The 15,465-nt window shown below is 39.4% G+C and overlaps 3 protein-coding genes across 4 annotated transcripts in view; 1 reads left to right on the plus strand and 2 right to left on the minus strand.

The window, feature by feature from the left end:
• Positions 1 to 884: 884 nt before the first annotated feature.
• Positions 885 to 12,558, minus strand: ppih (peptidylprolyl isomerase H (cyclophilin H)). The gene is made up of 9 exons (XM_053425272.1): positions 12,355 to 12,558; positions 5,280 to 5,344; positions 5,152 to 5,175; positions 4,260 to 4,304; positions 3,249 to 3,291; positions 2,302 to 2,394; positions 1,910 to 1,997; positions 1,770 to 1,810; positions 885 to 1,340 (listed from the first exon to the last, which is right to left on the minus strand). Exons 1-9 carry the CDS (start codon positions 12,418 to 12,420, stop codon positions 1,272 to 1,274), a joined length of 534 nt encoding a protein of 177 aa, XP_053281247.1. The 5' UTR covers positions 12,421 to 12,558; the 3' UTR covers positions 885 to 1,271.
• Positions 6,646 to 9,776, plus strand: LOC128442705 (probable G-protein coupled receptor 160). The gene is made up of 2 exons (XM_053425271.1): positions 6,646 to 6,821; positions 8,164 to 9,776. Exon 2 carries the CDS (start codon positions 8,215 to 8,217, stop codon positions 9,313 to 9,315), a length of 1,101 nt encoding a protein of 366 aa, XP_053281246.1. The 5' UTR covers positions 6,646 to 6,821; positions 8,164 to 8,214; the 3' UTR covers positions 9,316 to 9,776.
• Positions 12,559 to 13,062: 504 nt separating the features above from the next.
• LOC128442173 (peptidyl-prolyl cis-trans isomerase H) overlaps positions 13,063 to 15,465 on the minus strand; it is a 37,867-nt gene continuing 35,464 nt past the window's right edge. The window contains exons 5-7 of one of the 2 annotated variants that reach the window (XM_053424474.1): positions 15,213 to 15,370; positions 13,856 to 13,970; positions 13,063 to 13,685 (exon numbers count right to left, since the gene is read on the minus strand). In XM_053424474.1, the coding sequence (XP_053280449.1) occupies positions 13,960 to 13,970; positions 15,213 to 15,370 (169 nt within the window). In that variant the 3' untranslated portion in view covers positions 13,063 to 13,685; positions 13,856 to 13,959. The remainder of the gene's footprint in view (positions 13,686 to 13,855; positions 13,971 to 15,212; positions 15,371 to 15,465) is intronic. The other variant, XM_053424475.1, reaches the window with a different exon arrangement.

Raw genomic sequence — 15,465 nt, forward strand, 5'->3', positions numbered from 1 at the left:
AGCATTGACCCCAGAAAGGCTCCCCACGAAGAGACCCCCCCCCCCAAAAAAACCCCAACCTTCTTCCTGCCTCCGTAAGAACAGAGCCTACATTTGAAAGGATTCTTTTGTGCTTATAGGGAACGAGGTCCAAGGCAGGAGAGGGAGAGCGTGGATGGGGGAGGGGCTCTGGAGGCTAGGATTTGTATGGATGGCTGGGACAAGACGAGGTAACCATAAGTTCAGCAGAGGATGGCTTGGCACCGCAGTGTATGCCTGTGAAGACTCTCGCTGCAGTGTTTCCCTCCTCTGCACCAGAGAGGCGGAGTTTGATTTTGACCCACTATCACCTTAGAATCCGTTACCATAATTGTCTAATCAATTCCTCGATAAATTGTATCCCTTTCCAAGCCATAGACTCAGGAAAAGATCAGTTTATCTCCAAGGTCACAGACATCAGGGGGAGAAAACAATAAATAATTACAGAAGACCAGGCCTATTACACTGGGTACACAATGTTCTTAAAATGCAATGTTGAACTCAGTTTTTAACCATGGAATATGTATCTTAACTACACTTTCACTGAATCTATAATGACAAATAAAAGGTGGGTCAAAATTTATCTAAAGGACCTGCTAGTTAACATATTTTATGTTTTGTTACTCATTAGTAATTGGTCTTATGCTCCATCACTACTTGTGGCAAACACATTTAACCGATGGACAGCATTTATAGTTCCTTGGTACTGCAGTGAGCTTAATATCCTATCAAATACTCTCATGCGTACTTTAAATCGTCTGGACACATTTACTGTTTGGGGCTGAGAGACAGAAACATAACAACAATATATTGACAATGTTAATTTATATATTGCTGTTTAAAATAAACAAGAGGGCCTCCAAAAGTGTATAAAAAAATGTAAAACAGTTTATTGAAAATAAATGATAGTGTATTTGAATTAGAAATGCAATTTTTTCAACATGCCTACAAATTCTCTCTTTTCAGTCACAGGATACACAAACTGTGAACCACCGCACTGAACATGAAGTTCCACTGAATTAATTTAAAACCCACGTAATAAACATCCACCTGTGATGCTACTCATCTTATTTGGGTTTAGATGGAGCTTTAAGTGGGGACTAGCCAAAATGATCGAATTAACTTTATAAAGTCCTTCATAGGTAAAACTATGCAGGTTGATATCTGCTGAGGTGTATCAAACAACATTTAGACACAACGTCATGGTTACAGAGGATGTGTAGTTTTTACACAGGTTGGTGTGAACAAGCTGATCACATCTCTCCACACTGTGCGATGAGGATGGGGAGTTTGGGCTTATTGTTCGGCCCCGTGGGGACATTCTGTAGGGAGGGAGAAGGAAAATTTCAGAACAACAAAGATCAATCGTATTAACACCAAACTCAACTTAAGTAAATGTCAACGGTTGGATTTCAGTCACAGTTGGGATGTTCTGCTGTGAAATATTTGCGTTTTATAGGTCAACATGGAGGTGATAATAGCCAGGACAGTGAAGTCAAAAACAATAAACAGGCATTTATGATACATTCTGACATTCATGTGAGATTCAGAGGACTTAAACCATTGAGCTCTTCATGAAGATGAAGATATTTATATGAATTGTAAAAAAAATTGCATTTTCAAATTTTTACTATTATGGTTGCGGGTGAGGGAGTGAGCCCCTATCTCACTGTGTTTGGCTAAATGATCTTGTCAGTCTACAAATCAGTTTAAACTGTCTGATTTATTCCTGGAAGCATTTTAGTATTTACCTCAATTTTTCTCACCATCAGCAAACCATCGACCACTTTTCCTGAAACAGTTGAGAACAATACAATTAAAATCTGGCACATGGACAAATATATAATGCAGCTTTAAATGAATATGGAAGGAATGTGTTAAACTTACTCACCGAAAACAACATGCTTCCCATCTAACCAGTCACATTTAGTACAGGTAATGAAAAACTGACAGCCATTTGTTCCTGGACCACTGTTTGCCTGAGGAGCATTATATGGAAAGATTAGAGTCAGACTACTAACAAATAAAGGCAGTTTTAAACATTAATTCCCGGGTCTGATTCACTCACAGTATCAATCAGGTCCTATTGTCTATAGAGATTGGGGCAGTCACGCCACTTTGAACGGATTAATAGCACCCTAATTAACTTTTCTGTGCAGTACAATAAAGGACATTCAAAATGACTGTAGGAAACACCTGTATTGATTTGGTTGAAGTCAAAGTAAATAAACCCGTTCCTGATTCAGGAGTGTCCCTGTCTTTAAGATTAATCTGCATACATACCATGGACAGGAGACCAGGCGTAGAGTGCTTCATTCGGAAGTTTTCATCTGCAAAGGGACCCCGATAGATGCTGCAGATACCAGTGCCATCCCCCTTCACAAAAAACAAACAGTACATAAGATAGGACACGATGAAGAGGGCTGAACCCGGCAACAGTTTTGATGTGCTGTAATTCAACACCCATCCCCAAGAGGGTGACAGAACATAGTATTTTCTTCCAGCGCCATTCAAACGTCACAAGGTTCATATAGTTTAACCAGGATTGGCAGCTCATTTTATTGCGAATGTCTGCTGTATGTTGGTTTACAATGCAAGTAGACAAACCGACCAATACTCTGTCATTGTAGGCATACAACCAAAAAAATGTCCTTGGCTCCACATGAGTTGCGAATCCGCATTCTCAACAATTAAAATCATCAAGGTCAGCAGCAGTAAATTATACACTGAGAGCAAAGCCTGTCTAGAGTCAAATGTTCTGTATCTGCACAGATATATGGCCAATAAGGCTGCTTCCAATAGTTGAAGGGGTGTGTAAAAAGGTGGATGATGCATACAGAACATACTGCACCATCCACTGAAGCAACCTAGTATACATGCCTCAGGGTTGTGATCTTACAATGGAACATATAGAACCCATTACATTTTGGCGTAGATGTGGATTGAGGGCTGAATTCAAGTTTTTTTTTCAAATGTCTGAGAAACACTCTGCACAAGATCATTTTTAATCCACTCTGTTTTTAATTGTGTCACAAGAATAACAAGATTTGTGGCTCTGGTGTAAGATATGAGTGTTACACGTTATTTCAGTTCAGTGTTGTATTTATCCAAACCATATATGCAAACAAAGACAGAAACCAAACATTACCCCTTGAATGATTCTGTGACATTTTCCGCCAGATGCGACATGAACATTAATCAGGCAGTGGATGATGTGTGCATATACTTACATTTACAAAGTCCCCTCCTTGTATCATGAAACCTTTGATCACCCTGCCAACGAACAATTGAAAACATGAGTAAATTTAGCTTAAAGGCCCCAGAATGTGCACCTCTCTGGGATTTAATTTGACGTATTGGTACCCCTAAGAAGATATATCATTGGTTTAAAGTAAAAACAAAACTGCAGCAATGTGTATTTCAATGTCCTCTCTTGTGCCTCTCTCTGGAGCTGCAGATGGAACAGGCTGTTTTCTCCTGCATCTTGAGCCCCTCCTCTGATTGGGAGGCCTACCACCGGTCTCATTCTGGAAATTTGACGATCTCTGGCTGTAAACAGCTGAAAGTCACATTATGTTTGACTACCGCTATAGAAGACACGAGTGCAAACCCATACGACTCATACGGGGGAGGAAGTACAAAAGGCGATGTTTCGATAACATATTTCTTAGAATGGACTGAGTGAAGAAGTGAGGGTCCGTACTGACCCCCATCAACTAATTACGGGTAATAAAAGCACAACATAAGACCCCTGTTAATTCCTTGGACTAATCAGGGCTTTCCACATTTTATGTTGATTTGTTCTTTCTAGATCAGGGGTCACCAACTGGCAGACACCGGTCCAAATCCGGACAGCGACACTCCATTAAAAATAAAAAAGTATGTATACATCGGCTTGTTTGACCTTTAAGACACTTTTAATCAGGCATAATGACGCCAACTCAGTGCAGCCGCTTGGGTCCTATGTGTTACTATCATATACTGTGTAGCCGGGCTGCTAGGTAGAGAGAATCACGCAGACACAGACACACGGATGAAGGCTGACGTTGAAAACCGAGTCTCTCTGGCTCTCTAGGAGAGGCACTCATTTAAATTCAAAAATTTCAAAAGTTTCTGATTCAATTATCTCAAGAGGCGGTAGGTTTCTAGCTGAATTGACATGATTTTAACTTTATAATTTCTAAAACCCATTAACAATCCTAACATCTGAGCTCAAGGTGAGCTTAACAAAAAGCTTGTACCTGTGGAATGTGCAGCCTTTGTAACCAATAGGGACTCCATCCTTCCTGGGGTGCAGATGTTTGAGACGGAAAAAATTGAAGTTAGCCATAAAGATAAAACACAGTGCATAGCATTACAAGCTAGAACCTTTCAACAAGTAGGCATTTCTATGTCTCATCAGTTTTGACAGTTTGACAGTCTACTTCCAGAGCCGGAGGAAGTAGAAGTAGACAAGATGATTGATACGTGTCTACTTCCAGAGCCGGAGGAAGTAGACACGTATCAATCATCTTTACATATGACAGCGTCCATGATGCCAACATTTGCAGCATGACTAACCTGCACCAGAGGTTTAGTATTTGCAAACTATTTAGAAACTAGCTACCTCTTCTTATTATTATTATTTAATATGATACTTATGGGATCATATTGCTTTATGTATGTAGAATCTAACTTTTTGCTGTCACCATTACTACATTTACATGCAGGTCATTTGATGTCATGTAGAAAGGTTAAGCAGGCTGATGACAATTCTACCCGTCCTTAATGACCCCGCCCTTTTAGACAAAACTCGCAGCCACAAAAATAATCTGAGTCACTTGATAACCACCTCTGTGATACCAGTTATTCAGGAAGGGTGATGTTAGGCTCAGCGAAGCCAAACAAAAAGAGTCAGCTGCTTCTTTGATATGCATACATGCAAGTGCTCTCGATGTGACCAGCAGAGGTCTGTTGTGTTAACCAGGTTTCTCCTTGTGCATTAGCCTGATAAAGGGAACGGCTTCATGTTTGAAGTGTCAAGTGGTTTCTTATTAAATGCTGGGATGAATGTTTAGGCCGTTTCCCCCTGCAGAGTTTTGGTGAGCAGAGTGTTTTTGTATCTTAAAAAAAAAAAAACCTTCACTGCCTTACCTGAATTCTCCAGTGCAGAACTGCCTGCAAGAGATGATGAAATGTAAGTAACAACTCAGAGTCTATTCCATGACAGCAAATTACAGTGTGAATTGTCATGAAAGTAAAAAACACCATCTTCTCCTCACCGGAAATTCTCTGCCGTCTTTGGAACCACATCAGCAAACAGCTCGATCTTCATCCGTCCCACATCCTGATAAACAGTTAAAGAACACAAAATGAGATGTCATGAAAACAAAAACATAGACACCCAAACGGAGAATTCATTCGATGACACATACTTCTCTTGATAAGTCGACAATCATTCCAGTAATTTTTTCATTTCTGTCTTTGTGTTAACTTTGTACATATTACATTTCTCTATTTCGCCGAGAACATTAAGTCGACGCTGCTTCATTTCAGCAATACATGATAATGCAACCCGATACTTATTAACAAATATGTAAAACATTATTGGACATAACACACTCAGTTGGTATCTGTGCGTGTGTGTGTGTGTGCATGTGTGCGCGCCCCAAAACCAGCGGGACACGCCAGTGGCCAACCGCTACAACAAGGCCTGTGTATGGACACAAACAATAAGCTGGTAACAAAAGATGTCCTCATGGGGAATATAAAATATCCCAGGGACAAAATGAAACACAGAGGCAGAGTAACATGGAACAAACATTTGATCTGCCGAGGGTTTTCTCTTGTTGGAGTGCAACATCCACCAAAGTCAGGCTTCTTAAAGACCGGTAAGACAGCTTTTATCAAGTCAGGCTAACATAAATATAATTAGTCTACATCTTGACAGATAAATCCTGTTGAACTACTTTTTTGTGATGTGGAGTGAGGGTGTCCAATTTAATAGATCACTTCTGAGACAAATTTGAAATTGAAATAAAATACTAAGAAAGATGAGAAAAGGGATAAAGTTAACTGATTAGACAAAAGGACAAAGGATTTCAATGCACAGTCGTGTAGTGAAGTTCAAAGTCCAGATGCAGCCGCCATCTCTTGGACGCACATCGTCTTTTATGGACACTTAATATGCGCACTAAGGGCAAACATTCACCCAAAACGAACAACCATTACACATCCTTCACACCTTTAGAATGTGGTTTATTTCTCTTTCATAATTAATACGATAACCAGAGGCCAAGTATGACTGGTTATAACCTCTGACTATGCTCTACCACATTGAACAGACTGAGGATTTCATTGAAAGGACAGCCAACCAGCTGTTTTTGTCACAGTCAGGTAGCAGCCTCAGGCCTCCAACAACCAGCACTTGATGCCGATTCTCATGTAATTGTATCGGGACGCAGCACAAGCCCCAAACAAACCGGTTCCAGGCTGTGGTTTGAACCAGCAAGCGGTGTAAGGAGGAAGTGACTTTCTAACTGGGCTACCTGTCAGAGGTAAAAAGAGGTTGTCACCTGGGGCATATGGGAGGGAAAACCAGCAGGTTTATCGACGACAACAAAGGCGTGCCAATCAGTTGTTAGCATTTACAAATGGAAAGGTGGAGCCATAGAGTAAATAGAGTCTCCCTGGCAGAACTCAGAGACCTGCACTGACGAGCCTTGACGAGCACACACAGGACTCTAAGCTGCATCACTGGACCAGAGTGGAGCATCTGTACGTCTACAGAGTGTCACTGGGCGACGATAAACCTGAGCACACAGGTATAGGCTTCTTAGAGCTACACCATATTTCATTTCATTCAACCTTATCAAGTAAATGCTGCATTCTTCAAATGGCAGAACGTGTTTTACTTGTCATCGATTTCAAAAGTAATGTGGACATGCAGGATGAATGAGTCTATGGTTTAAACATTGTAAATTGTTTAAGAAATCCACTGTAGAGAGAGGGAAGTCCGAACTGATAAACAAGATAAAGGCTATGTTTTCATTTTTTGTGACTAAACTACATATTCCTGAACATATGTGTTTTAAATAGGCCTTACTGGGAAACTGTGAGGTAGAATGAGATCAGAGTTGACAACATTCTGGACATTCCTTACTCAGTAAAGTGGAAAACAAATTAAATTAATGAAATGTACACAATTAATCCTGATGTATTCCATGCATTTACCATCAAATGTTTCCTCTGACTGTTCAACGTTGCCAATTTTGTTTTGACAAACTTTTATGACAGCAGCCTTTGCATGACAGAATATACCTAACATGTTCCTGCAAAATATGGATGTTTTATAACTGATAGGCGAAAGTTTCATAAACATTCCTAAGCAGATATTTTAGTGTAAAGACTTTAAGAGCCTGGAATATGTATCAAGATTGTCTGCATATTTTGTTTAGTATAAAATTCCACTGATATGAAGCTGAGGCAGGCCACCTCACGTGAAAAAAATATCATTACATCATAACATATATATATATATATATATATATATATATATATATATGTATTTATAAAATATGAATATTAAGCAGGAGCAGAAGAGAGCAGGGGCCCTCTTCCATCAGCAACAACCTCTATAATCTGTGGGACTCATTCAGGCCAACAAACCTGAGGAGGATTTTTCCTGCTTAGAGTTTGTTCTTTGCTTCTAAAATTCAGGGAGACTTAAGCCCCTTAGTTTCAAGTCTCAAGTCCAAATGTCTCTCATCTATTTCTCATAAAGGGTGTGGGGGGAACCTTTCACTTCACTCCGTCAGTTATTTTACATCACATTCTACATTTCGGCATCAGATTGGCTCATTGTTGGAAAAAAAGAAAGAAAGAAATATTAAAATTAAGTTTTAAATGAGTCACCTTTATCTCCCGAGCTGTAGAAGAGCAAACTTAATTTGTGCAGTAAAGTTTTCCTCTAGGAGATAATGGCCATATTGATTATGAGACCAGATGCATATAGATGCCATCGATTTAATGGCTGAAAACTGTGGAAAGGTAATATCTAGGTCAACCATACCATCCCTGCATGACCAGCTGAAGTGTGTTCCTCATTCCACAGCTACACCTTTTTTTAATCATTGACCATATCTAATCTTATCTCGTCTTTCACAGCTTTTCCTGGAGCCTCTTCTCACTGAACTCAGCCCTGTCACGATAGCTTCAATGCTGCCGGAAATACCAGTTTTTCTTGAAACTGGCAGCGACTACAAACTGCTAGCCGTCTTTGAGAAATGGAACGACACGTCTGGCTTTCATATAGACAACACTGTGAAGTGCCTGTCGCTTATGCTTTCCAAGTTTGGAATGGACACAGTGGTCTTTCTCCTATGCTCCGGGAAGCTGTATACCTCCTTCTTAAACATGTGCAGCCTGTCCATCATCCTCGGTGACATGACGATGGTGCTCTACGTGACAGCTGTGTGGTTACTCGGGCCTGAAAGTTCTCCTGTGTCACTTTGCTACTTTTTGGCTCACGCTTCAGCAGTGTTTAAAGCACTGCCCCTGCCGATGATTGCCATGGGTATAACTGACTACTGTATTGAAGATACCCACCATGGCAATAAGAGCTCCTTATGCAAATTCCTCAGGAACTTGGTACTGACATTGATGGTGTGGACGCTTGCTGTTATTTACTCCGTTGCTTCTACAAAAGTTGAGCTGATGGAACTGGTTTATATGACAGGCATAAAGGCTTTGGCGTGTGAAGTAAAGGTGTCCACATTTATTAACTTCTTCATTTTGGGGCTTTTCTCTGCAGTCATTTTGATGATACTTCCCTTTTCAACAAGCATTCCCATGTGGGTGAGGGAGGCTGACAGGTTGTCTAAATCAAGGGAGGAACAAGATAACCAGAGGAGCGACTTGTTCACATCAACATCATCCACAGAAACAAAAAGCAGTAAGGAAAATGATGTGGGGGAGAACAACTGGCTACGCCCACCTCTGGGCCACAGTCTTACTCTGGGCTTTGCTTTAATTTGGATGCCTTATCTCACACTGTCTGTGGCTTGTCTGGCCTTTGACTTTACAGTGCCTGCCTACATCAGTGTTAACGTATTTTGGCTCGAGTGCACCAACAGCTTACTGGTGGGAGTGGTGTTCTGGGTAAAGAGCAAGTCACTTGGGCCATACAGCAATCTACCTGAAAATGTATGCGCATGGCATGTTTTCTGGAATTTGAGTAAAGGAACATGGCAGCAGCAGCTCCCTACAGCTGTGTTTAATCCATCAGAAGAGAAGAGAAACCCTCTTTTCTACATCTGACATAAAATTATCTACAATAAACTTTTACATCACAGAACTGACAGCAGAAGTGAAAACCATGAAATAGGGAAGCTAATCAAGACTTGTCTACCATATATAGAGATAGGTAATGAACCCTGCCTTGATTTAGGACCTACACTGCAGCCAGCCACCTTAAAAGCTTGTGGGAAGCAGTGTGTTCATCCATCTTTTTAGCTCATGGACGAGTTTCCTGAATTAAGCATGACATGTGCGTAGTTAACAAAATAAACTCTTAAGGAGCAAACTTTTGTAAATATTTACAGAAATCACTATGAGTTTGATATTCTCTAACTTTTTATATATTCATATATTTGCACAGCTCTAAAGCTGATTTATTATCTTAAGGTGATTTTTATACTTTGGGGAAAATGTACTGTTAATGATATGTTATTATGACTTCCTTAAACTGGCATGTCTAAATAAAAACATTCTGAAACACAGTTCATCATTTTTCTTTCACTGAATCATGTGTATTTTGCTACCCTTTGTCACACTAAGCCAAATCTTCACCAATTCAAAACTTTTGAATGTTAATTTCTTCTCTCGATGAAGAGTGAGTTATAATCAAAAAGCTGCAGGACCTTGTGATGGAACTGTTTTCTCAGCTGCTGTCTAGGAGGTCAAGTACGAACTTTAAAGAGGCCTGCAAAGTTTCAGAGACATGCTTAGATATCTTATAATCTAACAGCTCCGTGACAACTCCCTCTGCTAGGGATAATCAAATGATATGATGGAAATCTCTAGAACATCTTACTAGACAATGACTTAAGATTGCTTTTCTCAATCTAACTGAAGAGTTGGATGCAAACATGTACTCCATTTACACTTTAAACTTAAAAAGCATTTTGGGTGATTGGATCCGCTTGGCCTAACCACCTCCAGGGGTGAATCAAGGACCAATGCTGACCACATTGAACACAAGTGTAATTACAATTGCCTTGTCAATCCATATACAACAACAACATCAAAGGGAATCACATGTGATTGTTCCAGATTAGCGAGGTAGCAGCAGCCAATCAAAAAGAAAGCTATCACAATAACACAGTGTCGCAGATGGTAACCATCTCCTATTTATCTGTTTTCAAAGGTTATGTTAACAAACCTTTAACAACATAAGAAAATATTGACTTGCACAAAACAAATTTGAACACAAAGGGCCAAACCAATTGTGATGACAACTGTGACCTGGTTTGCCTTCTAACTGATCAACTCACACAGTGCAGATAAGGCTACATATTTTAACATGTGAATACCTGAGGATGTTTAGGTACAGTGCCACCTTGAACCATGTGTCTGCAGAGGAGAGCCAATTGAACAAGGTGTGGCATAAGCCCGACAATGAAAGAAATGCACCAAGACTTAAAAGGACTCCTCCCCTTCTCCTAACAGACTGAGAAGTGTACAGACAAGAACAACCAGTTTCCCGATTTTTTGTTAAGGAGGATTTTTTTCACTTGCAGATATGCACTTTATCTAGCGGGTCGCTGCTGCTGGTGCTAGTGTCACACATTACATGTGTTGAGGTTATATTTATTTAAGTGTTTGTGTTATATATTTTAACATTGGTTTAGGATTTATTATTCTTTCATTTGAAGGGCTCAGATTTGATTAATGTTCTTCATACTCTGATGCATTTTAGGTGAGTGTATTGAATTTTCCTCTTGTCTTTGTTTGGGTGAGCTCGTCTAGTCAAATTCATATGTATTTTGTTAATATGGCAGTTGCATTTTAAATCTGAATCTGAATGTTTTTTGTCAGAACTTTACCTTAATCTATTACTGAATTCTTGTGATAAATATTTCATGGTAAAAAAAACAACATTTGGTGTGAAACCAGTCAGGGACTTTAAAAGGACTGTCAGGATGGAAAAGATTAAGCATTAAAGAAAAAATAAGCCATACTGGAAGTCGCAGCGCCAAGAAAAGACAAACTATTAGTATGTGTCAGACATTATTCAGCTGAAATCTCACATGGGCTCTCACTCAGTTATTTTCTGGGGGTTTTATATTTGCTGATGTGATCAAAGGAAATCATGAAAAAACAATTCCAATTCTGAGGTCTGGTTATAAAGTTTCTGCTTTTGCACAGTGAACATTACAACAGACAGGAGAAAGACTCATTGAACAAGAGAAGTCAAAGATGAGAATCCAATGGAGGAGATGACTGGTGCTTTAACTTTATATGTATACAAGTATAGATCAACATAAGTGGTCGGGGAAAGGGCCAGAATAGGTCTGATGATGATCTACTTTCTTATTTAAAAAATGTGAAAGATTGCGAATAAGTTCAGATTTGTGCAAAGGGCCAATAAATTAGGCCCACAATCATACAGATGTTCATATCAATCGATACTAATAATTATATATATAAATGTCGAATTATTATTTCGTATACATTTAAAGATGTTTACTCCTGAGTCAAGGCTGTGGATTTAAACTGTTGTTTGATCTCAGTTGTGTTTTACCAGTTTTTCAGAAGTATTTTATAACTAAATATTGCTCTAGTTGTGCATTAATGACTTTAAAGAGTGAATTTCTCTAATGCGAGTGAAGTATCAGGTCAGTTCAGGTTTATTTAGCTTCAGAGAAGTGTGTACCTCCCCCAAAGGAACAAATGTGGTTCCAATCACAAGAGTTATTTAAATGTTATTGTGACAGCCGCCTGGGTGATGTTCTAAGTTTAGCTGCAAAGAGACCGTCATGAACGTACTGTAGTCTTAACATAACTATCATCCTATTTGATTAAACACATATAATCGTGCGACAATAGTCAACTTACTCCAAACAATAACCTCTAGTTCAGTAATGGCCAATGCAACAATATAAACTCCACCATATAAGCATTTGATAGAGAATTAAACGGCGCGTCGTCATGTAGCAGATCAATGTTTTGAAATGGAGAGGTTTAAACACCACTAACGTAGTTTTGGGCTTTGAACCGGAACGACTCATCACGCTGAGAACGAGAGACGTTGACGCAACGTTAGCTCGATGCTAAAGTAACAGTTCCTCCACTCACCTGCCCTCCGATGGTGAGGTCGAAGAACACGATGGGGTTGTTGGGGTTCGTTGCTTGAACAGACATGTTGAGGATTCGCTCACTTCCAACCTCTTAGCTAAAACACACTTTGACTCAGTGCACGCGACTTATTTGAACATCAAGCATATGCGCCGGTTAGACACTACGGCGGCTCAGGAGAGACAGTTTATGGTTCGCCATAGAGGACAAAAATGTGTAAATCGCGAAAAGGCGCTATTTCAGAGGCTTTTATAAATACACGAGGGAGCCACCTGGTGGCCAACTACAAGCAGACACCAAAATTTGCCATTTTAAATTCTACACTTTTTAATCTCACTAATACTAGGCATTTTTTAAAAGATTTTTTTCTTTTTACACAAACATGTATGTTAACAAAACACTCAGAAAATAATAGTAATCCAGCTTTAGATTAAACCTTTTCCAATAGATATTATACTTTATATACATTTTTTCAACTTAGATTTAACTCCTATAACAGTTTTTCTAACTAATGACCTCTATAATAGTATTATTACAATTTTCATTTCAAACACTAGCTTGAATAAAGATGGTTACACAACTTCTGGTCTCTTTCTCCCTCCTAATTCCCCCACCCTTCAAACCCAGCTCTCCTCTCCTCCCCCCCATTGCTCTCCTCTCATCCTAACCAGCCGAGGCAGATAGCTGCTCACGCTGAGTCTGGCTCTGCTAAAAGTTTTTTTCCTCTCAATTCACCAAGTAGCTTGTTGTGGTAACTGTTGGGTTTCTGTCATTTGTAAGGTCTCAACCTTACTATATAAAGTGTCTGAGGATAATATATGTTGTGATATAGGGCTATACAAATACATTTAATTGAATGAATAGTACACTTTAAAGAGGCTGATATTGCACTTCCACTAGTGTTGGACACTATAGCCCCCTTTACAACTACTGCAGTCTACATCCGTCCAGTATTAAGGTCAAGTGCCATATATAACATCTAGGACAGACGTCAAGGTTTTTGATAAGGGCTTTATTTCCACAATAAAATGTAATGTGACATTTAACATAATGTAAAGGTGGCTTCACAAAAAATAACAAACAGCAATGTGACTACAAAGATTTGTCAAAGCTGTGCTAAAGCACGATGATCAAAAAAAGACATCGAGCAACAAATATCTTTTGCTGTTAATGGGCTAATAGTTCAGCAGGGCGATAAACCTAGCAAAAGCAAAAAAAAAGGCCTCAAAGAAAACACAGGTCAATGTGAAGTAATATGGCTTCTTGACATTGACGCCATATTCTGAGAGGGCAGGACTCAGGTCTTCCATGGTCAGAGTGTACTTCTTATCCTGAACAGGGAGAGGACAAAAGATGACAACACCATGAATAGAAAAAAGATACAACTGTCACCTTCTTTAACCAACACTCCCATTTTCTCACATACAACACTGCACTGTACACAATATTGTGTGGAGGGATCAGACTTAAAGTGCATGTTAAAAATGAGAGGAACACATACCTTTGTCTTACTCCTTGAGCTTCCTGAGGCAGTTCCCTTCATTTTACAGTATTGCAGTGCATCATTGGCAATGTCTGAGATAAACTTCTGAGAGGCAAGGGAGATCAGTCGGATTCTGTAGAGATGGGGGAAAACAAATTGCAGTTGTTTTTTCCTTTTCATATATCGAGACATTGTGTGTAATATCTAGTGTGGGAAAAAACAAGGCAGTCAGACCAAGAAATCAGAACAGCATCTTTCAATATATGACCATCAATGGCCTACGAGGCTCTAAGAGTCTTTACTCTTTGCCCATACATGCTTTTGAGAGTATTGGAAATAAGTCGCTACAGTAGTGTGCAGTGGCAAAAAAAAGCTTTTGGGTTAACCTGTTTTTTGGCAATAATGGTCATAAAATATGACCTGATCTTCATCTTAGTGTAGACAAACATAATGCGTCGAGGCTAATGACATACAAACAATGATAATCTATCATTCCTTAGTGAACAAACCCATGAAACATTCAAAGTTCCAATAGAAAACTAAACAAGGAAGTAAATAAGTGTATGTTATGGCTATTTTTGGAGAAGCAGCTTTCTCCATAACCTCCCCCCAGCTTGACACGATGGTCAATGCACCAACTTTTGTGTATTGTAGACGTCAGATAAGCGTGTCAGTGAATTGAACATTAAATAGGTTAAATTGAAAAATTTGCGTTAGGATTATCACTAAATAATTAATAACATCGAGCAAATCACAGCAGTTTGTCCAACTCAATTCAACACAGGTAGCAGATTTTCTTTTACAAATCACTGAAAATATAAGAATACATACTAAAAAGCATAAAATCATGGCTCCAACAAAATACAACAATATTCAGACCTGTCATTAAGTTATTAAAAGATTCACTGTATTTTCTCAATTCCCCTTTCGAATGTGTCAGTTAACAAACGGTGGTTGGCCCTTACTTGTCTCAGCTGTTATTCAGTAATTATTTAAGCACAACAGGACAAAATTTGTTTTAAGACTGAAGGCTCGATCATTATATTACACCCATTATACTAAGGCAAATTATTCAACAGTGCATCTTTATGGCTGTATTGAAGTCTTAGATGTTAAGGTGATTGAGAATCTTGATTTTCCAAATACTTCAGTGGATAAGCCAAAAACAGACAACTGTGCCCATATATATCATTTATATAGAAACACTTTTGTGACTTCATTCCATTGAACTTAGTGTTGGATATAGTGAGTTCAGCAGTCACGACAGAAACACATATCAGGTGTTTCCAGCATTAACGGTGTAATGTCTTTCTGACCAAGTATCCCCATGTGTGAACGCAGTGTTACACAAGGTGACTGACAACACTGGACTTACTGTGGGAGTGTACTCTTCCAGCTACATGAGGAAATCTGCCAGGGGTGTGGTGGAGAGGACAGGTTTTACATCGCCATTGGTGAAGCCACCGGGCACGTAGACGCCGTTGGAGACAGATGTGCCTGTGGATGGTGGCACCATGGCCGCTGAGGTGGAAGCTGAGAGAAATTTACTGGGATGAGTTTATATCGAAGCAAGGAAACAAAATAGTTTTATGATCTGCAGTATTTGCGGTAAATCACAACACTGCTTT

The sequence above is a fragment of the Pleuronectes platessa genome, chromosome 6 (genome assembly GCF_947347685.1).
Source record: "Pleuronectes platessa chromosome 6, fPlePla1.1, whole genome shotgun sequence".
NCBI lineage: Eukaryota > Metazoa > Chordata > Actinopteri > Pleuronectiformes > Pleuronectidae > Pleuronectes > Pleuronectes platessa.